The sequence below is a fragment of the Henckelia pumila genome, chromosome 4, assembly GCF_033568475.1.
Source record: "Henckelia pumila isolate YLH828 chromosome 4, ASM3356847v2, whole genome shotgun sequence".
Taxonomy (NCBI): domain Eukaryota; kingdom Viridiplantae; phylum Streptophyta; class Magnoliopsida; order Lamiales; family Gesneriaceae; genus Henckelia; species Henckelia pumila.
Window position 1 is genome coordinate 93,925,065 of NC_133123.1, and position 27,998 is coordinate 93,953,062.

A 27,998-nucleotide genomic window follows, 5' to 3' on the forward strand; every position below is an offset into this window, starting at 1 on the left:
TTGAGATGAGCTCCGGAGCGGCTATCCAAACATGGCTCACGTGATGGTTATACGGGGTATGCACTTCGGGATGAGCTCCGAAGCAGCTATCCAAAAGAATGAAAGTTTACGGGCTTAATGCCATATGCTTGTTGATCAACAGGAAACTATGAATGGCTCAATATGACGGTTGCCACACTAGTCATACTTCATCACCCCAAATTTTTTTTTTATGATATGGCTATATTAAGGTTATATTTATTGCATGGAAGTTTAAGTTAATGTTTTTTTTATTTTCAAGTTAGGAAATCCTTTTTTTGCATGTTCTTGCTGACTCTTTCGACTCACTATACTTGAATGGTGCAGGTAACGATGATGTGGATGCTTTTATTGATGATTATGTGGGCGGACATGAAGAAGAGGCAGGGGTCGGTCCAACGGGCCATGCATGAGTGTGAATGCTTTAGAATGGAAGATGTTTTAAACATTTTTATTTTATGAGAGGCAAAAAAGTTTTAATTTTTAAGTTGATGGTCATGTTTGGCAAATATTTTTAGATGTTATTCTATTTTGTGCACTTATATTACGCTCTTTTAATAAAGAAGTTGATGTTTCCGCAAATTTTTTATTTTTCCCAAAATTTTAAGTATGTATGTTTGAGTAGCGTTTCGATTGAGAAATTGAAATGTTACAGCTTGGTATCAGAGCAGTTCGCTCCGGGATTGTTTGCACGCATGCATTCTCGCCACGACCCTATGCTTCGTCTTCATGTCTGTAAGTTTTAGGTTATGGATTGTTTAAGATGCATGATATCTTTTCCGATTAATAATTTTGCATGGTAATTCAGATGTTATGTTTAAATAACGTAATTAAGCATGTGGACTGTATGGACATCAGGATCATTGCTAACCGTAGGAATCCGAAAAATGAAGACAATCAGAATAACCAGTTTTTGGCTGGGTTGGCGACTCTGTTGCAAGAGCAGAGTAGAGCCCAAGGGGAACAGATTCAACAGTTAATCCAAGCACAAGCGGGAGGACGGAACAACAATCCGCCGCTATTAACTAATCCGATCTTTAAGCAGTTTAAGGATCAAGGGCCACAGGAGTTCAAAGGAGGGGCTGATCCCCTTGTAGCCGAGGAATGGGTGCAGTCAGTGGAGATCATTTTTGACTACATGCAGCTCACTCATGCAGACTGTGTGAGGAGCGCCATCTTTATGTTTCGTGAGGATGCACGGGTTTGGTGGCAGGGAGCTCGTTCTGCTGTGGATATGACTACATTGACTTGGAATGGATTCAAAGATGTGTTTTATAGGAAATATTTCACTATCAGCACCAGGACTAGACTTGCTAGAGAATTCCTGGAGCTCCGCCAAGGGAGCATGTCCATTGCTGAGTATGTGAAGAAGTTTGAGAGGGGGAGGTACTTTGTGCCCATGATTTCGGGTAATGCTGCAGAGGATTTGAAGCATTTCACAGAGGGACTGAATGCCACTATTCGACGTGATGTCAGATTGAGTGGGGCACAAACGTACCGAGCAGCAATCGATGAGGCTATGTTGTCAGAAAAAGATGGGAATGATACTATCAAGGAATCGCAAGCAAAAAGAGTCAGTTACCAGGGGAGAGAGCCGCAAGAGCCTAGTCAAAAGAGGCCATACCAAGCTCCAGCTCAGAGGAGACCGCAGCAGCAGCAGCGCCAAAACCCCAATCAGGCGCGACCTCAAGGACAGAATCAGCCGAACGACAATGCTCCAAGTCCGGCGAACGCACCTATCTGTCAGAAGTGTGGGAAGTCACACTCAGGTCAATACATGCTTGGGAACAATACTTGCTTTCTTTGCAAGAAGCTAGAGAATTTCGCCAAGGATTGCCCGCAATCAAAGGATCCAATCAAGGGAAGAGTGTTTGCTATGACTCACGATCAGGTTGACCCAGATTCTGCAATTGTCACAGGTATGATCCGTATTGCCGATTTACCTGCTTTCATGTTGATAGATACAGGAGCTACGCACTGTTTTATGTATGTTAGTTTTATGATGAAATTGAGGGTCTTGCCGGAAGAATCTATTTCGGAATTTTGTGTGTCGTTACCCTCAAGAGAAGAACTGAAAAGTAGTAGTGTGGTAAGAAATTGCAAGGTTCAGATGCAGAGTCTAGTGTTGCGTGCAGATTTTATTGTTTTGAAGATGGTGGATTTCGATGCGATTTTTGGGATGGACTGGTTGGCTCAGCATGAGGCTATTATTGACTGCAAATGGAGAACTGTCTCTTTGAAAGATCAAATGGAAAACCATTTGTGTATCGCACTACATCTAAGAGGAGCTCACCAGGTATGATCTCTGCAGGAACAGCTTGGCAGTTATTGAGTAATGGGTGTACATGATTTCTTGCAAGTCTAACTGGCGAGTCGGAAGTACAGCAACCAAAACTTGTGGAAGTGGAGGTAGTGAAGGAATTTCCAGATGTTTTTCCCGATGATATTGCGGGATTTCCTCCAGTCTAAGAATTCGAATTTGGGATGGAATTGATGTCTGGAACTAAGCCAGCTTCTAAGGCACCATACAGATTAGCACCGACTGAGATGAAAGAACTGAAAGATCAATTGCAAGAGTTGCTGGATAAGGGGTTCATCAGACCGAGTGTATCGCCATGGGGTGCACCGGTGTTGTTTGTTAAAAAGAAAGATGGGTCAATGAGGCTATGCATTGATTATAGAGAGCTGAATCGAGTTACGGTGAAGAAAAAATATCCCTTGCCCAGAATAGACGACATGTTCGACCAATTTCAAGGGGCAGAGGTGTTCTCAAAAATCGATCTACGATCAGGCTACCATCAGTTGAAGATCAAGGATGTAGATGTGTAGAAGACAGCATTCAGGACTCTATGGCCACTACGAGTTCTTGGTAATGCCGTTTGGGTTGACCAATGCACCAGCTGTGTTCATGAATTTGATGAACAGGGTGTTTCAACCTTTCTTGGATCAGTTTGTCATAGTCTTTATAGATGACATATTGATCTATTCTCGCAGTTTGGAGGAACATCGTCAGCACTTGACTACAGTGTTGCAGATTTTGAAAGAAAAGCAGCTTTATGCTAAGTTCAGTAAGTGTGAATTTTGGCTAGAGAAGATTTCATTTTTGGGTCATATAGTTTCAGCTAAGGGAATTGAGGTGGATCCGTCAAATGTGGAAGCGGTTCGTAATTGGGCTACCCCAAAAAATGCTACAGAAATACGGAGCTTCTTGGGTTTAGCAGGCTACTACAGGAGATTTATTCAAGACTTCTCCAAGATAGCTCTACCCTGACTTCCTTAACTCGAAAAGGTGTGAAGTTTGTGTGGTCAGAACAATGTGAGAAGAGCTTTGGAGAGTTGAAAGAAAGACTGATTTCAGCGGCAGTGCTAGCAATTCCCGAAGGCACGGGTCGTTTTGTGGTTTATACCGATGCTTCTAAGAGTGGATTAGGAGCTGTTTTGATGCAGGATGATAAAGTAATAGCATATGCATCTCGACAGCTGAAGGTCCATGAGAGGAACTACCCGACTCATGATCTTGAGTTGGCGGCAGTTGTTTTTTCTTTGAAGCTATGGATGCACTACTTGTACGGCGAAAAGTGTCATATTTTCACTGACCACAAAAGCCTAAAATACTTCTTCACCCAAAAGGAGTTGAACATGAGGCAAAGGAGATGGCTGGAATTGGTGAAGTATTACGACTGTGATATTAGCTACCATCCAGGTAAGGCTAATGTAGTAGCAGATGCATTGAGTCGCAAGTCCGCGTCATTGAACCAATTGACAGTCCAGTAGGAGCTGATTGCTGATTTTGAATGGATGATCTTGGAGGTACTCGAACCAAGGGATGTGTGCGCACTATCAGCAATAACGGTAGTACCGAATTTGCTCGATAGAATCCGAACAGGCCAAGCTTCTGATGAACAGTTGACGTTGTGGAGGAACAGAGATGAAGCTAAGGGTGGTACCTTGTGCACTGTCAAAGATGGAATTTTTCATCACCGAGGTAGAATGTGGGTGCCAGCATTAGACTCACTGAGAGTTGAAGTGATGACTGAAGCCCATACTGTTCCGTATTCCAGTCATCCAGGAAGTACGAAAATGTATAAGGATCTGCAATCCTTATATTGGTGGTCAGGTATGAAGAAGGATATCGTAAGGTTTTTGAGTGAATGCTTGACTTGTCAACAGGTAAAAATTGAGCATCTGTAGTAGCCCGTAACCAAAATCAGTAATTAAGGAATTAATCATAATTACTTGGGTTGAGTTCGGAAGCTCCGAAGGTGAGTTCGAAAGCTCCGATCAGGATCGGAAGCTCCAAACAGGATCGGAAGCTCCGATCGATATTACGTCAGGCATGACGTGTGGCAAGATCGGAAGCTCCGATCAGGACCGGAAGCTCCGATCACCCCTATCCGGAGTCAACAAGTGATATTTTGACACATGGCAGATCAGGATCTTCGGAAGCTCCGATGGCAGGATCGGACGTTCCGATCGAGGTTCGGACGTTCCGATCAAGGATCGGAAGTTCCGATCGTTGTCTATAAATAGAAGGCCGAGACTTCACTTTCATTTGCCAATTCCGAGTTCTCCTCTCCATTCTAGTCCTTTTGGAGCTGTTCTAGTCTTCTTAGGCTTGGTCCGGAGGTCGGCGAGGCGTTCGGTAGTCGTAGCGGAGTTGTGCCCAAGTTTTGAAGGCATCGACATCAAAGGGCTAACGACGGACGAAGGTATAGCTTTTGCTTCCTATAAATATTTAGGAGTATGCAATAGCTTAGTTAAGGCATTTAGAGCACTTTAATGATAGTAGTATCATTTGGCAGTGTAGAGCAGACTATAGGCGTGGACCTAGAGTTGGTAGAGCTTGCACTGTTTTGAGGTACGGAAGTACTGTTCGAGATATCCTGACTGAGTATGCATGTATTATGTGACTGCATGATTTATATGTCATGATATTATGCTGCATTCATTTGCATCTTGCTGTATCTCTTTCGAGATGTCTGTTAGTAGGGTTGTACCCTATCCTGTTAGTGGATGGACTTCCATCGATTTGGGTCTGGAGTATTCACGGTTATCTCGGTATGGGAGCCACCTCCTGAAGTGACGGCACAGCGTGCTACATACCAGGGCCCGGTCTGTCTCTGTTATCTGATCCTTGACCTCGAGTCTATAGGGAGTTCACTTTGCATGCATGTATACTCGTACTCTCATACTGAGCGTTTTATGCTCACGTCTCGTACTCTGTTGTTTTGAGGTTGATACAGCTATTCGATTTGGTTGTATAATATTTTGGATAATTACAGATTCCTTTATTTTGGATTGTATATTGTTTATGGTTTCCGCAGTTTTATTCTGATATCTGTTTAATTAAGTTAATTGCATGCCTAAGTTCTGTTAGTAGGTGATCCGGGTAAGGGTCACTACATTTATGGTATCAGAGCATGCAAAATAATTCTTGGGATTTAGTCTCATCTTGAGGTATTTTTGTAGATGGCAAATCATGACGACCGAAGTTCTCATGGCAGTGTTGGTGGGTGTTGGGGTGATGCCGACCGGGAGCCTCGTCGAGAACGGCGTCATCGTCATCATGACGATGAGCGTTTCACTGTGCGTCGATTCTTAGCTATGGGTCCTAAGCCCTTAGTTGGAGGTGAGTCTCCGGAGGATGCGGAGAACTGGTTAGACCGCATGGAGACGACTTTTCAGACTTTCCAATGCACCGAAGAGCAGAAGGTGGAGACCTTTGGCTATCTTCTGGATGGGCGTGCGTGCAGGTGGTGGAGGTTTACTTCTGCACCTTTTGTTGCGGCGAGAGGAGTGGCCACCTGGGCCGAGTTTCGCACAGCTTTCCAAAAGCGATATTTTCCTCCTGCACTCCGTCAGTCAAATGCAGGCGAGCTACTAAGTTTGCGACAAGGAGCCATGTCTATTGATGAGTATCAGCAGAGGTTCTTTGATCTGCTATCCTATTGCCCTGAGATTGCTGATAGCTCAGAGATGAAGTATAATCTGTTCCTTCAGGGCCTTAACCCTGAGATCCATGACCGTGTGGCGGTTGGCGACGACATGTCCTACGAGGGTTTGGTGAGACGTTGTCACCAGGTGGAGGACAGCATTCGGCGGAACAGGTCTTTCCCTCAGTCGAGGCCTGCTAGTTCTTTGGGTCCCCGTGCCCAAACTTTTAAGAAGTCTGGATCTTCTTCTTCCTCTGGTTCTGGAGGTGTTGTCCGTTATGGTAAGAAGGACAAGTGTGATCACTATGGGAAGAACCATCCATCTGACAAGTGCCGAAGAGCTTCTGGAGCTTGTTTCCATTGTGGAGAGACTGGTCATATCTGGAGGGATTGTCCACTGTCTGGGGGAGGCGGTTCTGGTTCAGGTTCAGGATCAGGTTCTCAGGCCACCGTTCAGCAGAGGTCGCAAGGACAGTCTGCTGGGAGTTCTCATTTGAGGCCACGAGCTTCTGGCCAGGTGTTTGCCCTGAGACATGATCAGGCTGTGGAGGAGAATGAGAAAGTCATCGCAGGTACATTTCTGCTTTATGGTATACCTGCTCTTGTACTTATTGACACTGGTGCATCTCATTCCTTCATTTCTGCACGTTTTGTTAAGAGGCATAAGTTACCATGCATTGCACTAGACATAATGATGTCTGTTTCTACTCCGACGGGCCAATCTGCTTTGGCTAAGCGTCTAGTAATGGGTTGCTCTTTAGAGTTTGAAGGGAACATTCTATTAGCGAATCTCATGGTCCTAGCGATGGACGACTTTGATTGCATTCTGGGAGTAGATATGTTGACTACCTATCGAGTTTCAGTGGACTGCTATCAGAGATTAGTACGCTTTCATCCGGAGGGGAGTGAGAGTTGGTTTTTCTATGGTGAGGGAGCGCGACCCCCGATGCCTTTGGTATCAGCTTTGAGAGCCTGTTGAGCTCTAGAGTCTGGCGGGGAAGGCTACCTTATCTATGCAGTTGATTTGTCCGCTGAGAGTATTGGGAATGAGAGCATTCCTGTTGTGGATGAATTTCCAGATGTATTTCCTGATGAGATTCCGGGTTTTCCTCCTGCTAGGGAAGTCGAGTTTGGCATAGAGTTGATGCCGGGTACTTCGCCTATTTTTAGAGCACCGTATCGTCTGGCCCCGTCAGAGATGCGTGAGTTGAAGAATCAGCTACAGGATCTTTTGGACAAGGGGTACATTCGTCCTAGTGTATCCCCTTGGGGAGCTCCTGTTCACTTCGTGAAGAAGAAGGATGGGTCGATGCGGCTGTGCATTGACTACCGGCAGCTGAATCGAGTGACTGTGAAGAACAAGTATCCGTTACCTCGTATTGATGACTTGTTTGATCAGCTGCAGGGCACGTCAGTTTACTCCAAGATTGACTTGAGATCTGGGTATCATCAGTTGAGAGTCCGTGATCAGGACGTAGCCAAGACTGCATTCCGTACTCGCTATGGGCATTACGAGTTCCTAGTGATGCCATTTGGTTTGACTAATGCGCCGGCTATATTCATGGATTTGATGAACCGTGTCTTCAGGGAGTATTTGGACAAGTTTGTCGTGGTATTCATTGACGACATCTTGGTGTATTCGCGTAATACGGAAGAACATGTTTCCCACTTGCGGTTAGTACTACAGACTCTTCGAGATGAGCAGTTGTACGCCAAGCTGAGCAAGTGTGAGTTCTGGATGGATAGAGTGGTCTATCTTGGCCATATCATATCCAGGGAGGGGATTTCTGTTGATCCAAGCAAGATTGAAGTTGTACTTAATTGGTCGCGTCCGACGACAGTTGCTGAGATCCGTAGTTTTCTGGGTCTAGCAGGGTATTATCGTCGCTTCATTCCGAATTTCTCTCAACTAGCTCAACCTTTGACGCAGCTTACTCGCAAGGGTGTGGATTTCGAGTGGTCCTCCGAGTGTGAGGAGAACTTTTGTGAGCTTCGACGGCGGTTGACTTCTGCGCCCGTGTTGGCATTGCCGTCAGGATCTGGAGGGTATGTGGTATACACTGATGCTTCTCTTCAGGGGTTAGGTTGTGTCCTGACTCGGAATGGGCATGTGATCGCATATGCTTCTAGACAGCTGAAGCTTCACGAGGACAACTATCCAGTACATGATTTGGAGTTAGCAGCCATTGTGTTCTCTTTGAAGATCTGTCGTCATTATCTGTATGGCGAGAAATTTGAGATCTTCACCGACCATAAGAGTTTCAAGTATTTGTTCACTCAGGCGGAGTTGAACATGAGGCAGAGACGTTGGATGGACTTGCTTAAGGACCATGATTGCGAGATTAAGTACCATTCGGGAGCTGCTAATCTCACCGCTGATGCTTAGAGTCGCAAGGTGCGACTATCCGCACTTCAGACTTGTTCGATGTCTAGTGTGATCAGTGACTGTTGTAATTCGGGATATACCTTCAAGCATAAGAAAGGTATGCAGAGTATCCAGATGTTTGCGATACTATCTGAGCCAGCTTTGTATTTGCGGATTCGAGATGCTCAGATGTCTGATTCGAAGACCCAACATTTAGCTCGTCTAGCTAACGAGGGTCGCTCGTCTGGATTTCATTATCAGTCAGATGGCTTTTTGTGTTTGTCTGGTAGGCTTGTGATTCCGCAGGATGAAGAGTTGCGAGAGGAGATTTTGTCTCAGGCGCATCGCACTAAGTTGAGTATTCATCCTGGGAGCAGCAAGATGTACAAGGATCTACGTACTCGTTTCTGGTGGAAGGGAATGAAACGCAATGTTTATCAGTTTGTTTCGAGATGTTTGGTGTGTCAACAGGTCAAGGCAGAGCACCGACGACCTGGTGGTTTGCTTCACAGTCTGCCTATTCCTGAATGGAAATGGGAGTTTATCACAATGGACTTTGTGACCCATTTGCCGGTATCCCCGAGGAACTGTGATGCTATCTGGGTTGTGGTGGACCGACTCACCAAGTCAGCGCATTTCATTGCCTATAGCCGAGAGTACTCTGTGGATCGCATGGCACGGATGTACATTCAGGAGACCGTTCGACTTCATGAAGTGCCTGTGAGCATTGTCAGCAATCGGGACCCCAGGTTTACTTCTAGATTCTGGGGGAGTGTTCAGTGTGCGATGGGTACTACTCTCAGTTTGAGTACAGCCTATCATCCGGAGACCGATGGTCAGTCAGAGCGCACTATCCGTACGTTAGAGGATATGCTTAGAGCGTGCATCATGGATTTTGGTTCAGCCTAGCAGGATCATTTGCCGTTGATCGAGTTCGCTTACAACAACAGCTATCACACTAGTATTGGGATGGCACCTTTTGAGGCGTTGTATGGGCGACGTTGTCGTACTCCACTCTTCTGGGAAGAAGTGGGGGAGAGACAGGCTGAGGGACCAGAGTTTATCCAGCAGGCGATAGATATTTTTGATCAAATCAAGAAACAAATTAAGACTGCCCAGGATCGTCAGACCAGTTATGCTAATATCAAGCATAGGCCCTTGAAGTTCGAGGTCGGGGAGAAAGTGTTTCTGAGAGTGTCACATTTCCGCAAGATTCTCAGATTTGTCCTTAAGGGCAAGTTGTCTCCCAGATTTATCGGTCCGTTTGAGATCTTGGAGAGCATTGGCGATTTGGTTTATCGACTAGCTTTGCCACCGCATCTATCCAGTATTCACGACGTGTTCCACGTATCTCTGTTGCGACGGTATGTGGCGGATGAATCTCATATTCTGCAGCGGTCTGAGGTTCAGGTAGACAAGGATTTGACTTATGTTGAGAAACCTCTTCGTATCCTGGATTATAAGGATAAGGTTTTACGGAACAAAGTCATTCCTTTGGTTTTAGTTCAGTGGCAGCGCCGAGGCACTGAGGAAGCTACTTGGGAGCTTGAGGACAGGATGCGTAAAGACCATCCTGAGTTGTTTTGATTTCATTCTTTGAGTTGTATTCAGTTGCAAACTCTGTGAACGTTTGATTTGAATAAAGAATGTTTCTGATTTCTGTATTTGCATTCGGTACTTAAGATCTGATTTCGAGGACGAAATATCTTAAGTGGGGGAGAATGTAGTAACCCGTAACCAAATTCAGTAATTAAGGAATTAATAATAATTACTTGGGTAGAGTTCGGAAGCTCCGAAGGTGAGTTCGAAAGCTCCGATCAGGATCGGAAGCTCCGATCGATATTACGTCAGGCATGACGTGTGGCAAGATCGGAAGCTCCGATCAGGACCGGAAGCTCCGATCACCCCTATCCGGAGTCAACAAGTGATATTTTGACACGTGGCAGATCAAGATCATCGGAAGTTCCGATGGCAGGATCGGACGTTCCGATCGAGGTTCGGACATTCCGATCAAGGATCGGAAGTTCCGATCGTTGTCTATAAATAGAAGGCCGAGACTTCACTTTCATTTGCCAATTCCGAGTTCTCCTCTCCATTCTAGTCCTTTTGGAGCTGTTCTAGTCTTCTTAGGCTTGGTCCGGAGGTCGGCGAGGCATTCGGTAGTCGTAGCGGAGTTGTGCCCAAGTTCTGGAGGCATCGACATCAAAGGGCTAACGATGGACGAAGGTATAGCTTTTGCTTCCTATAAATATTTAGGAGTATGCAATAGCTTAATTAAGGCTTTTAGAGCACTTTAATGATAGTAGTATCATTTGGCAGTGTAGAGCAGACTATAGGCGTGGACCTAGAGTTGGTAGAGCTTGCACTGTTTTGAGGTACGGAAGTACTGTTCGAGATATCCTGACTGAGTATGCATGTATTATGTGACTGCATGATTTATATGTCATGATATTATGCTGCATTCATTTTCATCTTGCTGTATCTCTTTCGAGATGTCTGTTAGTAGGGTTGTACCCTATCCTGTTAGTGGATGGACTTCCATCGATTTGGGTCTGGCGTATCCACGGTTATCTCGGTATGGGAGCCACTGAAAGAGTGGGTGCCCGGTGAGCCAACTTGTGGCTAAGGGCTTTGATGACTCTTTGTATAAACAATCTTTTGTTTTATATAATTTACACTTTTATTAATGGCAATGACTTTATCTTTCTTCATATTGTTATATTGTGATATACTATTGTTGTTTTGATAAAGACCTTGAATATACTATAGTGTATATAAGATGTGGTAGAACATGGGGATGTCTATCATGAAATACATCTTATAGTCACTGTATTTTCTAAACTGTTCCTAGTCGATTGAGCCGTCCGATAATAAGGATAAGGATCGCTCGAGCTTGAGACTAGCATTTGCGATGCAGAGTACCACGTTTCATTGGTAGGGAACATAGATATGTTCGAAGCATGCAAATGGATATTCATATGATGAATGATCGAACTACCCTATCCGGACTTTCCAAGTGGTTATCACTTATCGAGTGGATAAAGTCCGCGGTTTTGGTTGTACACCATTAGTCCTTACTACTTGAAACATCATTGAGACTCTATATGCTAGTACTGTGCTTTGACTCATTTACCGACTCTATTGGGGTCATCAGGTGTCGGGATTGGGTATAGTTACAACACATATAGGAGTCGATGCTTTGTTGTCAAGGATTCACCACATACTTGCGAGTGTGGATATCCTATGCGATCTGAGGAGATATTAGTGTGACGAATCTCTGGCCAGAGTAAATGATGTGTTTTAAGAAATGGTTTCTTAGTAGCACATGCGATGTCACTATTTGATCTTCAAGATGTATTGCATAGTTATCAAATCTCGAACGACTCTCGATTTACCAATGGTTGTTGATTCGATCGGGATATTTGGATGAAGGGACCGTACTGTACGCTAACCAAAATCTATTGGTTCTTGCAGGCACTATCAGTGATACCTAGGGAATCATGGGGCGATGTTGCTAGGCGCTCTTACCATAATTCGATGGGCAAGTCGGAAATTGTTGTTCCGAGTCACAAGGAGTTGTGAGCCCACGGCTAGCTGTATCCCTGAACCATTGAGGGTCACACAGAGTAATGGATTTTTAATCCCCGTTGAGATAGTTAAATTTAAAGAGTTAAATTTAATGAACAAAGAAGTTGGACTTCTTATTTAAGAGTAGAGGAGTAAGATTTCCTAAAATGACATAGGGATGGGCATTTTTGGAAATCACTGAATTCGGATTCAGAAAAATTTATCTTGACTTTAAAAGGTGCAGAAATGGTTTCTGTGCACATTGGTGAAATCGGTTTATCAATCGGAGTCATGATGAATTTTATATTAATTTCTGAACATGCGGGCTTTGCTTGTCGGGCTTGAACTTATGACTAATGGGCCCTAAGCTGTTAGCGGCCTACATTATAAATAAGTTATTGCAGTACAGAAATTAGACACTACAGGTCACAATTTTCAAAAAACCCTATTTTTCTCTCTAACAGTGGCCGCCCCCCTCCCCTCTGCTCGGGAAAAATCTAGTCTGTGAATTTTGAATTATAGTCTGGTTTAACGGATCAAATTCGTTAATTCTATTCGTAGAAACTTCTGATAGATTTTCTAGTGCAATCTATCAGAGGGATTAAATCACTGTTCATGGACCTGATTGAAGAACGCAAACACTTGTATGCAACCGTTGCACGGGTCATATTCGTGTGATGGGTCTCTTATATGGGTTATCCATTAAAAAGTATTACATTTTATGTCAAAAGTATTACTTATTATTATAAATATGGATAGGGTTGACCCGTCTCACGAATGAGACCGTTGCAATCTGTTGGTGTCAATAATCTCGATACGAGATTGGAGGTAAAAATTTATAATTGTTATTTAATTTTTACACACACAATTTAATCGTAAAGTTTTGATACCCATTATGGAATCGTTCCATATAAAATTTTTAAACTTCCGCTGCACCGGGTATCAATTCTGATTGATCTGATCGCCGTTCTCCAACAGTGGTATCAGAGCCAGGTTGCTCAGATCAAGCGATTAAATTAATCGATTGTACAAAAAAATTTTTAAGCCTCGGTTTTTGAAACAAAATAAATATTTTAAAAAATAAAAAAAAATTTCGGGCAAAAACCCGGGCAGCGCACAGCGCTGCGCAGGGCGGCGCACGGTGCTGCCCAGGGCAGCGATCGTCACTGCCCGGCCCGAGCCCCTTTGGGGCGCGGGCAGCCCGAGAGTGTCCCGGGCGGCCCGCGAAAAATTAATTTTTAATTTTTAAATTAAAATTTTAATATGTTAAAATTCTATTTTTGGTCCGTTCGAAAATTGTTTTTGATTGGTCCACGAGGTGTCGGATCGAATTGTTCGAGTCCGAAAATTTTAAAATTGATTTTTGGATAAATTTGAATTTTTGGAAAATTTATAAATTTTATCCGTTAAATCAGATTTTATGAAATTAATTATTTTTGGTACAATTGATGATAAGATATGATCTTATGAAAATATTGAGTAAAATATGATTTTATGTATAAAATTGGATTTTATATGTAAAATATGATTTTATTTGATAAAAAGATAAAATATGATTTTGTATGTAAAATAAGATTTTATATATGGAATATGATTTTATCCTTTAATTTAAATTGCCATTGCATGTTATCCAATAAATTAATTTTGAATTAAATATTATTGGATAAGGATGATCGATTGTCATGACCAATTTTGTAGGTGTATGTTAGGAATTTACATTTGTTTTTATTGTTGTTGGATTTATTAATGGGCCTGGTTTATGGCCCAATATGAATTGTCATATGTAATAAAAGTGGGCCTGGTTTATGGCCCGTTCTCACCCCTTGAAATGTATCCCCTACTTGTCATGGTTATTTATTGTAAATACATTAGACTTAGTGGGAGATGAAGATTTGAAGACGGAGGTGGGCCCAGCAGACAATAAAGACAGAAGAAATGTAAATTGGAAGCTCAATATAATAGGATTGCATTGCATACTGCATATTACCTAGGATTGGACTAAGACACGTGATTGGCAACCATGGGTCGATTAGAAATGGAATCGATCATCCTATATAATATGTGATATTATTGTTGTATGCATGTTTTAGACTAAATTGTGTGAATCCGGCAAGCATACAAAATTTTAAAAATGATGAGACAAATTTTCAAAATTAAAATCCCTCATTTTAAATATGATTTAAAATTGATATCAAGATAAATAAAGGAAATTTAAAATTGTTTAAATGTTCCTACCTTCCATCAACGATCAATGTATGAGATGCTACCCGCGGATACGGTCCGGCTCATATTATTGGGGGGGCCCGTTCGTCGGAAAGCTGTACATTGGATCGACACATATTGTAAGTTGGGTGGAACTCCCATGGGATCGGCTCATATTATTTGGGGATCCACATGATGACCGTCCATCACAACTTAATATTGATGGGTCATCTTGACATGTCACAATAAACGGCGTCATATTATTGGGCCCTTATTGGACATGAGGTAAAAACGTGGAGGTTGCTTTGGAAGCAATTGGGCTCTACCTTTTGAAAATTATGGTTGGCTGATATTATTCGGGACCATAGTTTGTCAATTGGACTCCATGTTCTCACTAAGGAAAACAGTTTTCCGTTTTCACTACAGGGTAGTGAAATCGTTAAAATAGTGGGAGTGAGATTCATAAAATAAATTTCGCTTATTTTATGTCTTAGTAAATTAATTAAACAATCACTGATATTTTTCTGTTTCTTTTCAGTATTTCATAAAGTTGAATTCGCGTAATCCACTTTTCTCGATCCTCGAACAAAATAAATTGACTGGCGCTAACTATACGGAATGGTTCCGTAAGTTGAAGATTGTCTTGACTTCGGAGAAGATGCTCTGCGTGTTAGAAAAATCTCCTCCGAAGTAAGCACCAGCTGACATAAGTCCGGAAGAGTTAGCCAAACTTGATACATGGTGGGACCATGATATCAAGGCCAAATGCTATATGCAAGCCTCGATGTCTGATGAACTCCAGAGGCGATTTGAGGACACCGTGAATGCTGCTGACATTCACGTACAACTCAAGGAACTTTTTGGGGCTCAATCGAGAGCTGAAAGGTTCTCTACTGTAAAGGAGCTAATGACGTGTCGCATGCGTGAAGGGACTTCGGTCCGTGATCATGGGGTACGAGTGATTTGGCTCATACAGAAGTTGGTAACGCTTGATTTGGTGTTGGAGCATGAACTCAACGTGGACTTACTACTTCTATCTCTTCCTTCTTCATTTGACGGATTTGTGGTGAATTTCAATATGAACAAGATAGAGGCCTCCCTTGAAGAGATGGTCAATATGCTTGTGACATATGAATCCACTTTAAAGAAGGATAAACCGGCTTTCTTGGTGGGCTCCTCTTCTTCTGCTAAGAAGGGGCCAAGTACAAAGGGTAAGAAACGTTCTGTCCCACCCAAGAAAATCGAACCCGAGAAGAAGTACAAGACAAAGTCTTCAAACATGGAAAAGTCTAAGGATGTTTGCCATTACTGCAAGAAGTCGGGTCATTGGAAGCGTAACTGCAAGGAATATCTTGAGCAGTTGCAAACTGCGAAGGGTATGTTCTATATTGAAATAAATGTTTCACTTAATACTACTTCTTGGGTATTGGATACCGGATGTGGATCTCACATTTGCAATGATTTGCAGGTGATGACAAGAAGTCGCAGGCTTAGAATGGGTGAGACCCAGCTGAGGCTCGGAAATGGTTCCAGAGTTGAATCTAAAGCTGTGGGAGATATTTATTTAATTTTGCAGAACGGTTTTAAGTTACTTTTGAGAGATGTTTTATTTGTTCCGGATTTAATTAAAAACATTATTTATGTTTCTATGCTTGATAGAGATGGTTATTCTTGCAATTTTGTGAATGGGATTTGCAATATTTACAAGAATGAATGTTTGATTGGAAATGGACAACTTGAAAATGATCTATATAACTTAAAACTAAAAGACGTTCCAATAAATTATGTTGATAAACCGGCAACAACAAACAAAAGGAAAATCGATTGCCAAAACCCGGCAAACCTTTGGCATGCAAGGTTAGGTCATATTTCCTCAAGGAGGATGAACAAGCTAGTGGGAGAGGGCATCTTTGATATGTCTGATATTAACTCTCTACCTACTTGTGAATCCTGCCTGAAAGGAAAAATGACTAAATCTCCTTTTAAGGGGAAACCTGAGCGTAGTCAAAATCTGTTGGATTTGATCCATACAGATGTTTGTGGACCATTTAGAGTTGGTACTCAATATGGCCACACCTACTTCATTACCTTTACTGATGATTATTCAAGGTATGGGTATTTATATTTAATGAAATATAAGTCTGAAGCATTTGAAAAGTTCAAAGAATTCAAGGCTGAAGTAGAAAACAAGTTAGGTAAAAGTATTAAAGCACTTCGATCAGAACGAGGTGGAGAATACTTAAGTACCGAGTTTTTGGACTATCTAAAAGAGAATGAGATTCTCTCTCAGTGGACTCCTCCTATGACACCACAGTTGAATGGTGTATCGGAGCGTCGTAATCGAACTTTGTTGGACATGGTTTGATCCATGATGAGCTTCACTGAGCTTCCACCTTCGTTTTGGGGCTATGCGCTTGAAACGGCGGTATTGTTGTTGAACAACGTCCACACTAAAGCAGTGGACAAAACACCATACGAGTTATGGAATGGCAAAGCTCCTAAGTATTCGTACTTGAGGATTTGGGGATGTCCTGCTTACGTGAAGCAGACAGTGGGAGATAAGTTGGATAGTCGATCCACCTTATGTTATTTTGTAGGGTATCCGAAGAATTCAATCGGATATTATTTCTATCATCCTGCTGAAACAAAGGTGTTTGTTTCAAGGAATGCCACCTTCTTGGAGAAGGAGTTCTTATTGGATAAGAAAGGCGAGATGATGGAACTCGAAGAAATTCGAGAAGAACCGGAAATACAAAATAATGATCCTACACCTCAGGAACCATTGATAGACACGCCTATACCTAGAAGATCCGAGAGGACTTCTAGACCTCCTATTCGATATGGTCTTCTTCTTGAAGGGGATCAAGATGAACCCGATGTTGGATGTGATCTAAGAAACTTCAAGGAAGCAATTTCTGATGCGGATTCAAATTTATGGCTTGAAGCTATGCAGTCGGAAATAGATTCGATGCATACAAATCAAGTTTGGTCTTTAGTAGATCCTCCCGATGGAATTGTTCCAATAGGGTGTTAATGGATCTACAAGAGAAAGCTTGGGCCTGATGGTAAGGTATTGACCTACAAGGCGCGATTGGTGGCGAAAGGTTATACTCAAAGACAAGGAGTTGACTATGATGAAACCTTTTCACCAGTTGTAATGTTCAAGTCCATAAGAATCCTTATTGCCATAGCTGCTTGGTATGACTATGAGATATGGCAAATGGATGTGAAGACTGCTTTTCTTAATGGAGACATTAAGGAAGAAATCTATATGAAGCAGCTTGAGGGGTACACATCCATGGGAAGCGAGCATAAGGTTTGCAAGCTTTAGAGATTAATTTATGGTCTAAAACAAGCATCAAGAAGTTGGAACCAGAAATTTGATGAAACAATAAAGGATTTTTGTTTCATCAAGAACCCGGAGGAACCATGCGTGTACAAGAAAGTAGTTAAGGATGCTGTGACATTCTTAGTACTTTATGTTGATGACATCCTACTCATTGGGAATGATGTAGGGATGTTGCAGTCAACAAAGATATGGTTATCAGGTAGATTCTCGATGAAGGATTTGGGTGAGGCATCCTATATTCTAGGGATACAGATCTATAGAGATAGATCTAAGAGAATGATAGGACTCACTCAATCAACCTACATCGACACTATATTGAAATGGTTTTCAATGGATGGGTCCAAGAGAGGACATCTACCCATGTGTCATGGAGTTTCTCTATCCAAGTCTATGTGTCCCAAGACTGATGAAGAGATAGAGAAAATGACACATGTACCATATGCGTCAGCCATAGGTAGTATAATGTATGGGATGATATCTACCAGACCGGATGTAGCATTTGCTCTGAGTGTCACAAGCAGATATCAAGCTAATCCCGGTCAAATGCATTGGAAAGCCGTGAAGGACATTCTTAAGTACTTACGAAGGACTAAGAATATGTTCATGGTATATGGAGGAAGAGAACTAAAATTGGAAGGCTATACCGACTCTAGCTTCCAAAGTGACATGGATGACTCGAAGTCAACCTCTGGATTTGTGTTCATGCTCAATGGCGGTGTTGTCTCTTGGAAGAGTTCCAAGCAGGACACCACAGCGGATTCCACCACTGAGGCCGAATACATTGCAGCATCAGCTGCTGCTAAAGAGGCCGTTTGGATGAGGAATTTCGTCCAAGAGTTGGGCGTTATTCCAGAAGTTGTTGGTCCAGTCCCGGTGTACTGTGACAACACGGGTGCCGTTGCTCAGGCAAAGGAACCAAGGTCTCATCAAAGATCCAAACACGTACTGAGGAAATACCACATTATCCGGGAGATTGTGGAAAGAGGAGACATCACTGTCGAAAGAGTGGCCTCTGCAGACAATATCGCTGATCCACTTACTAAGCCCTTGCCAGGACCATTATTTGACAAACATCGCGAAGAAATGGGTCTACGTAGTATGACTAGTTGGCTTTAGGGCAAGTGGGAGATTGAAAGAGTGGGTGCCCGGTGAGCCAACTTGTGGCAAGGGCTTTGATGACTCTTTGTATAAACAATCTTTTGTTTTATATAATTTACACTTTTATTAATGGCAATGACTTTATCTTTCTTCATATTGTTATATTGTGATATACTATTGTTGTTTTGATAAAGACCTTGAATATACTATAGTGTATATAAGATGTGGTAGAACATGGGAATGTCTATCATGAAACACATCTTATAGTCACTGTATATTCTAAACTGTTCCTAGTCGATTGAGCCGTCCGATAATAAGGATAAGGATCGCTCGAGCTTGAGACTAGCATTTGCGATGCAGAGTACCACGTTTCATTGGTAGGAAACATAGAGATGTTCGAAGCATGCAAATGGATATTCATATGATGAATGATCGAACTACCCTATCCGGACTTTCCAAGTGGTTATCACTTATCAAGTGGATAAAGTCCGCGGTTTTGGTTGTACACCATTAGTCCTTACTACTTGAAACATCATTGAGACTCTATATGCTTGTATTGTGCTTTGACTCGTTTACCGACTCTATTGGGGTCATCAGGTGTCGGGATTGGGTACAGTTACAACACATATAGGAGTCGATGCTTTGTTGTCAAGGATTCACCACATACTTGCGAGTGTGGATATCCTATGCGATCTGAGGAGACATTAGTGTGACGAATCTCTGGCCAGAGTACATGATGTGTTTTAAGAAATGGTTTCTTAGTAGCACATGCGATGTCACTATTTGATCTTCAAGATGTATTGCATAGTTATCGAATCTCGAACGACTCTCGATTTACCAATGGTTGTTGATTCGATCGGGATATTTGGATGAAGGGACCGTACTGTACGCTAACCAAAATCTATTGGTTCTTGCAGGCACTATCAGTGATACCTAAGGAATCATGGGGCGATGTTGCTAGGCGCTCTTACCATGATTCGATGGGCAAGTCGGAAATTGTTGTTCCGAGTCACAAGGAGTTGTGAGCCCACGGCTAGCTGTATCCCTGAACCATTGAGGGTCACACAGAGTAATGGATTTTTAATCCCCGTTGAGATAGTTAAATTTAAAGAGTTAAATTTAATGAACAAAGAAGTTGTACTTCTTATTTAAGAGTAGAGGAGTAAGATTTCCTAAAATGACATAGGGATGGGCATTTTTGGAAATCAATGAATTCGGATTCAGAAAAATTTATCTTGACTTTAAAAGGTGCAGAAATGGTTTCTGTGCACATTGGTGAAATCGGTTTATCAATCGGAGTCATGATGAATTTTATATTAATTTCTGAACATGCGGGCTTTGCTTGTCGGGCTTGAACTTATGACTAATGGGCCCTAAGCTGTTAGCGGCCTACATTATAAATAAGTTATTGCAGTACAAAAATTAGACACAACAGGTCACAATTTTCGAAAAACCCTAATATTCTCTCTATCAATGGCCGCCTCCCTCCCCTCTGCTCGGGAAAAATCCAGTCTGTGAATTTTGAATTACAGTCTGGTTTAACGGATCAAATTCGTTAATTCTCTTCGTAGAAACTTCTGATAGATTTTCTAGTGCAATCTATCAGAGAGATTAAATCTCTGTTCATGGACCTGATTGAATAACAGTTCGTCCATCAGTTCCTGGGAGATACAACAAGAGCAGAGAAATCTGTTGGTGTCAATAAACTCGATACGAGATTGGAGGTAAAAATTTATAATTGTTATTTAATTTTTACACACACAATTTAATCGTAAAGTTTTGATACCCATTATGGAATCGTTCCATATAAAATTTTTAAACTTCCGCTGCACCGGGTATCAATTTTGATTGATCTGATCGCCGTTCTCCAACAGCCATGTAGTAGCCCGAACCCTAATTGAGTAATTAAGGATTAATGCTAATTAAATAAATTGGGGATTGGACGGATCGGAAGCTCCGAAGGGACGATCGGAAGCTCCGATCGGGATCGGAAGCTCCGATGAGGATCGGAGGCACCGATGATATTACGTCATCCATGACGTGTGGCTGGATCGGAAGCTCCGATCAGGATCGGACGTTCCGATCACCCCTATCCGGAGTCATCAAGTGATATTTTGACACGTGGCAGATCAGGATCTTCGGAAGCTCCGATGGCAGGATCGGACGTTCCGATCAAGGTTCGGACGTTCCGATCAGGGATCGGAAGTTCCAATCGTTGTCTATAAATAGAAGGCCGAGACTTCATTTCTCCTTGCCAATTCCGGATTTCCTCTCTATTTCTAGTCATATTCGAGCTGTTCTAGTCTTCTTAGGCTTGGTCCGAAGGTCGGAGAGGCGTTCGGTAGTCGTAGCAGAGTTGTGCCCAAGTTCTGGAGGCATCGACATCAAAGGGCTAACGACGGACGAAGGTATAGCTTTTGCTTCCTATAAATATTTAGGAGTATGCAATAGCTTAGTTAAGGCTTTTAGAGCACTATAATGATAGTAGTATCATTTCGCTGTGTAGGCGGACTTTAGGCTTGGACTTAGAGCTGGTAGTGCCTACCTGGTATTTGAGGTACGAAAGTACTGTTCGAGATATCCTGACTGAGTATGCATGTATTATGTGACTGCATGATTTATATGCCATGATATTATGCTGCATTCATTTGCATCTTGCTGTATCTCTTTCGAGATGTCTGTTAGTAGGGTTGTACCCTATCCTGTTAGTGGATGGACTTCCATCGATTTGGGTCCGGCGTATCCACAGTTATCTCGGTATGGGAGCCACCTCCTGAAGCGACGGCACAGCGTGCTACATACCAGGGCCCGGTCTGTCTCTGTTATCTGATCCTTGACCTCGAGTCTATAGGGAGTTCACTTTGCATGCATGTATACTCATACTCTCGCACTGAGCGTTGTATGCTCACGTCTCGTACTCTGTATTTTCTGGACACCCTATTCCATGGGGCAGGTTTGCGATTGGACGAGGAGGGTGGATCCAGGAGGGGCTAGTCAGCGGTTGGCTGGCTGAAGCTTCGCTTAGGTTTTATTACTGTTGTTTAGGTTTATACAGCTATTCGATTTGGTTGTATATTATTGGATAATTACAGATTCCTTTACTTGGGATTGTATAATGTTATTTGGATTCCGCAGTTTTATTCTGATATCTGTTTAATTAAGTTAAATGCATGCCTAAGTTCTGTTTAGTAGGTGATCCGGGTAAGGGTCACTACATTTATGGTATCAAAGCATGCAAAAGATTTCTTGGGATTTAGTCTCATCTTGAGGTATTTTTGTAGATGTCAAATCGTGACGACCAGAGTTCTCATGGTAGTGTTGGTGGGCGTTGGGGTGATGCCGACCGGGAGCCTCGTCGAGAACGGCGTCATCGTCACCATGACGACGAGCGTTTCACTGTGCGTCGATTCTTAGCTATGGGTCCTAAGCCCTTAGTTGGAGGTGAGTCTCCGGAGGATGCGGAGAACTGGTTAGACCGCATGGAGACGACTTTTCAGACTTTCCAATTCACCGATGAGCAGAAAGTGGAGACCCTTGGCTATCTTCTGGATGGGCGTGCGCGCAGGTGGTGGAGGTTTACTTCTGCACCTTTTGTTGCGGCGAGAGGGGTGGCCACCTGGGCCGAGTTCCGCACAGATTTCCAAAAGCGGTATTTTCCTCCTGCACTCCGACAGTCGAAGGCGGGCGAGCTATTGAGTCTGCGACAGGGAACCATGTCTATCGATGAGTATCAGCAGAGGTTCTTTGATCTGTTATCCTATTGCCCAGAGATTGCTGATAGCTCAGAGATGAAGTATAATCTGTTTCTTCAGGGCCTTAACCCTGAGATCCATGACCGTGTGGCGGTTGGCGACGACATGTCCTACGAGGGTTTGGTGAGCCGTTGTCATCAGGCAGAGGACAGCATTCGGCGGAACAGGTCTTTCCCTCAGTCGAGGCCTGCTAGTTCTTTGGGTCCCCGTGCCCAAACTTTCAAGAAGTCTGGATCTTCTTCTTCCTCTGGTTCTTGAGGTGTTGTCCGTTTCGGTAAGAAGGACAAGTGTGATCACTGTGGGAAGAACCATCCATCCGACAAGTGCCGCAGAGCTTCTGGAGCTTGTTTCCGTTGTGGAGAGACTGGTCTTATCCGGAGGGATTGTCCACTGTCTGGGGGAGGTGGTTCTGGTTCTGGTTCAGGATCGGGTTCTCAGGCTACCGTTCAGCAGAGGTCGCAGGGACAGTCTGCTGGGAGTTCTCATTTGAGGCCACGAGCTTCTGGCCAGGTGTTTGCCCTGAGACATGATCAGGCTGTGGAGGAGAATGAGAAAGTCATCGCAGGTACATTTATGCTTTATGGTATACCTGCTCTTGTACTTATTGACACTGGTGCATCTCATTCCTTCATTTCTGCACGTTTTGTTAAGAGGCATAAGTTACCATGCATTGCACTAGACGTAGTGATGTCTGTTTCTACTCCGACGGGCCAATCTGCTTTGGCTAAGCGTCTAGTGATGGGTTGCCCTTTAGAGTTCGAAGGGAACATTCTGTTAGCGAATCTCATGGTCCTGGCGATGGACGACTTTGATTGCATTCTGGGAATAGATGTGCTGACTACCTATCGAGCTTCAGTGGACTGCTATCAGAGATTAGTACGCTTTCATCCGGAAGGGAGTGAGAGTTGGTTTTTCTATGGTGAGGGAGCGCGACCCCCGATGCCTTTGGTATCAGCTTTGAGAGCCTGTCGAGCTCTAGAGTCTAGCGGGGAAGGCTACCTTATCTATGCAGTTGATTTGTCCGCTGAGAGTGTTGGGATAGAGAGTATTTCGGTCGTGGATTAATTTCCAGATATTTTTCCTGATGAGATTCCGAGTTTTCCTCCTGCTAGGGAAGTCTAGTTTGGCATAGAGTTGATGTCGGGTACTTCGCCTATTTCTCGAGCACCGTATCATCTGGCTCTGTCAGAGATATGTGAGTTGAAGAATCAGCTACAGGATCTTTTGGACAAGGGGTACATTCGTCCTAGTGTATCTCCTTGAGGAGCTCCTGTTCTTTTTGTAAAGAAGAAGGATGGGTCTATACGGCTGTGCATTGACTATCGGTAGCTGAATCGAGTCATTGTGAAGAACAAGTATCCGTTGCCTCGTATTGATGACTTGTTTGATCAGCTGCAGGGCACATCAGTTTACTCCAAGATTGACTTGAGATCTGGGTATCATCAGTTGAGAGTCCGTGATCAGGACGTAGCCAAGACTGCATTCCGTACTCGCTATGGGCATTACGAGTTCCTAGTGATGCCATTTGGTTTGACTAATGCGCCGGCTATGTTCATGGATCTGATGAACCGTGTCTTCAGGGAGTATTTGGACAAGTTTGTCGTGATCTTCATTGACGACATCTTGGTGTATTCGCGTAATACGGAAGAGCATGTTTCTCACTTGCGGTTGTTACTGCAGACTCTTTGGGATGAGCAGTTGTATGCCAAGCTGAGCAAGTGTGAGTTTTGGATGGATCGAGTGGTCTTTCTTGGCCATATCCTATCCAGGGAGGGGATTTCTGTTGATCCAAGCAAGATTGAAGTTGTACTTAATTGGTCGCGTCCGACGACAGTTGCTGAGATCCGTAGTTTTCTGGGTCTAGCAGGGTATTATCGTCGCTTCATTCCGAATTTCTCTCAACTAGCTCAACCTTTGACGCAGCTTACTCGCAAGGGTGTGGATTTCGAGTGGTCCTCCGAGTGTGAGGAGAACTTTTGTGAGCTTCGACGGCGGTTGACTTCTGCGCCAGTGTTGGCATTGCCGTCAGGATCTGGAGGGTATGTGGTATACACTGATGCTTCTCTTCAGGGGTTAGGTTGTGTCCTGACTCGGAATGGGCATGTGATCGCATATGCTTCTAGACAGCTGAAGCTTCACGAGGACAACTATCCAGTACATGATTTGGAGTTAGCAGCCATTGTGTTCTCTTTGAAGATCTGTCGTCATTATCTGTATGGCGAGAAATTTGAGATCTTCACCGACCATAAGAGTTTCAAGTATTTGTTCACTCAGGCGGAGTTGAACATGAGGCAGAGACGTTGGATGGACTTGCTTAAGGACCATGATTGCGAGATTAAGTACCATTCGGGAGCTGCTAATCTCACCGCTGATGCTTAGAGTCGCAAGGTGCGACTATCCGCACTTCAGACTTGTTCGATGTCTAGTGTGATCAGTGACTGTTGTAATTCGGGATATACCTTCAAGCATAAGAAAGGTATGCAGAGTATCCAGATGTTTGCGATACTATCTGAGCCAGCTTTGTATTTGCGGATTCGAGATGCTCAGATGTCTGATTCGAAGACCCAACATTTAGCTCGTCTAGCTAACGAGGGTCGCTCGTCTGGATTTCATTATCAGTCAGATGGCTTTTTGTGTTTGTCTGGTAGGCTTGTGATTCCGCAGGATGAAGAGTTGCGAGAGGAGATTTTGTCTCAGGCGCATCGCACTAAGTTGAGTATTCATCCTGGGAGCAGCAAGATGTACAAGGATCTACGTACTCGTTTCTGGTGGAAGGGAATGAAACGCAATGTTTATCAGTTTGTTTCGAGATGTTTGGTGTGTCAACAGGTCAAGGCAGAGCACCGACGACCTGGAGGATTGCTTCACAGTCTGCCTATTCCTGAATGGAAATGGGAGTTTATCACTATGGACTTTGTAACCCATTTGCCGGTATCCCCGAGGAACTGTGATGCTATCTGGGTTGTGGTGGACCGACTCACCAAGTCAGCGCATTTCATTGCCTATAGCCGAGAGTACTCTGTGGATCGCATGGCACGGATGTACATTCAGGAGATCGTTCGACTTCATGGAGTGCCTGTGAGCATTGTCAGCGATCGGGACCCCAGGTTTACTTCTAGATTCTGGGGGAGTGTTCAGCGTGCGATGGGTACTACTCTCAGTTTGAGTACAGCCTATCATCCGGAGACTGATGGTCAGTCAGAGCGCACCATCCGTACGTTAGAGGATATGCTTAGAGCGTGCGTCATGGATTTTGGTTCAGCCTGGCAGGATCATTTACCGTTGATCGAGTTCGCTTACAACAACAGCTATCACACTAGTATTGGGATGGCACCTTTTGAGGCATTGTATGGGCGACGTTGTCGTACTCCACTCTTCTGGGAAGAAGTGGGGGAGAGACAGGCTGAAGGACCGGAGTTTATCCAGCAGGCGATAGACATTGTTGATCAAATCAAGAAACGGATTAAGACTGCATAGGATCGTCAGGCCAGCTATGCTAATATCAAGCGTAGGCCTTTGCAGTTCGAGGTCGGGGAGAAAGTGTTTCTGAGAGTGTCACCTTTCCGCAAGATTCTCAGATTTGGCCTTAAGGGCAAGTTGTCTCCCAGATTTATCGGTCCGTTTGAGATCTTAGAGAGCATTGGCGATTTGGCTTATCGACTAGCTTTGCCACCGCATCTATCCAGCATTCACGACGTGTTCCACGTATCTCTGTTGCGACGGTATGTGGCAGATGAATCTCATATTCTGCAGCGATCTGAGGTTCAGGTAGACAAGGATTTGACTTATGTTGAGAAACCTCTTCGTATCCTGGATTATAAGGATAAGGTTTTACGGAACAAAGTCATTCCTTTGGTTTTAGTTCAGTGGCAGTGCCGAGGCACTGAGGAAGCTACTTGGGAGCTTGAGGACAGGATGCGTAAAGACCATCCTGAGTTGTTTTGATTTCATTCTTTAAGTTGTATTCAGTTGCAAACTCTGTAAACGTTTGATTTGAATAAAGAATGTTTTTGATTTCTGTATTTGCATTCGGTACTTAAGATCTGTTTTCGAGGACGAAATATCTTAAGTGGGGGAGAATGTAGTAGCCCGAACCCTAATTGAGTAATTAAGGATTAATGCTAATTAAATAAATTGGGGATTGGACGGATCGGAAGCTCCGAAGGGACGATCGGAAGCTCCGATCGGGATCGGAAGCTCCGATGAGGATCGGAGGCACCGATGATATTACGTCATCCATGACGTGTGGCTGGATCGGAAGCTCCGATCAGGATCGGACGTTCCGATCACCCCTATCCGGAGTCATCAAGTGATATTTTGACACGTGGCAGATCAGGATCTTCGGAAGGTCCGATGGCAGGATCGGACGTTCCGATCGAGGTTCGGACGTTCCGATCAGGGATCGGAAGTTCCGATCGTTGTCTATAAATAGAAGGCCGAGACTTCATTTCTCCTTGCCAATTCCGGATTTCCTCTCTATTTCTAGTCATATTCGAGCTGTTCTAGTCTTCTTAGGCTTGGTCCGGAGGTCGGAGAGGCGTTCGGTAGTCGTAGCAGAGTTGTGCCCAAGTTCTGGAGGCATCGACATCAAAGGGCTAACGACGGACGAAAGTATAGCTTTTGCTTCCTATAAATATTTAGGAGTATGCAATAGCTTAGTTAAGGCTTTTAGAGCACTGTAATGATAGTAGTATCATTTCGCTGTGTAGGCGGACTTTAGGCTTGGACTTAGAGCTGGTAGTGCCTACCTGGTATTTGAGGTACGAAAGTACTGTTCGAGATATCCTGACTGAGTATGCATGTATTATGTGACTACATGATTTATATGCCATGATATTATGCTGCATTCATTTGCATCTTGCTGTATCTCTTTCGAGATGTCTGTTAGTAGGGTTGTACCCTATCCTGTTAGTGGATGGACTTCCATCGATTTGGGTCCGGCGTATCCACAGTTATCTCGGTATGGGAGCCACCTCCTGAAGCGACGGCACAGCGTGATACATACCAGGGCCCGGTCTGTCTCTGTTATCTGATCCTTGACCTCGAGTCTATAGGGAGTTCACTTTTGTATACTCATACTCTCGCACTGAGCGTTGTATGCTCACGTCTCGTACTCTGTATTTTCTGGACACCCTATTCCATGGGGCAGGTTTGCGATTGGACGAGGAGGGTGGATCCAGGAGGGGCTAGTCAGCGGTTGGCTGGCTGGAGCTTCGCTTAGGTTTTATTACTGTTGTTTAGGTTTATACAGCTATTCGATTTGGTTGTATATTATTGGATAATTACAGATTCCTTTACTTGGGATTGTATAATGTTATTTGGATTCCGCAGTTTTATTCTGATATCTGTTTAATTAAGTTAAATGCATGCCTAAGTTCTGTTTAGTAGGTGATCCGGGTAAGGGTCACTACAAGCCACCTCCTGAAGCAACGGCACAGCGTGCTACATACCAGGGCCCGGTCTGTCTCTGTTATCTGATCCTTGACCTCGAGTCTATAGGGAGTTCACTTTGCATGCATGTATACTCGTACTCTCATACTGAGCGTTTTATGCTCACGTCTCGTACTTTGTGTTTCTGGACACCCTATTCCATGGGGCAGGTTTGCGATTGGATGAGGAGGGTGGATCCAGGAGGGGCTAGTCAGTGGTTGACCGGCTGGAGCTTTGTCTAGGTTTTATTTCTGTTGTTTTGAGGTTGATACAGCTATTTTATT

General features: G+C 43.6%; 1 protein-coding gene across 1 annotated transcript; it reads left to right on the forward strand.

Annotated features, from left to right (window-relative positions):
- The first annotated feature begins 865 nt into the window (after positions 1-865).
- Positions 866-4,199, forward strand: LOC140861418 (uncharacterized). Its single transcript, XM_073264437.1, has 6 exons — positions 866-2,314; positions 2,700-2,887; positions 3,013-3,086; positions 3,329-3,721; positions 3,905-4,135; positions 4,189-4,199. Exons 1-6 carry the CDS (start codon positions 866-868, stop codon positions 4,197-4,199), a joined length of 2,346 nt encoding a protein of 781 aa, XP_073120538.1.
- The last annotated feature ends 23,799 nt before the right edge of the window (positions 4,200-27,998 follow it).

Bases quoted from the DNA above. Each gene is read 5' to 3' on its own strand.
- LOC140861418 (XM_073264437.1), top strand. From the start codon at position 866: ATGGACATCAGGATCATTGCTAACCGTAGGAATCCGAAAAATGAAGAC. The intron at 2,888-3,012 runs GTAATGCCGTTT...CTATTCTCGCAG, and splicing joins ATGGCCACTACGAGTTCTTG to TTTGGAGGAACATCGTCAGC. The intron at 3,087-3,328 runs GTAAGTGTGAAT...TTGTGTGGTCAG, and splicing joins GCAGCTTTATGCTAAGTTCA to AACAATGTGAGAAGAGCTTT.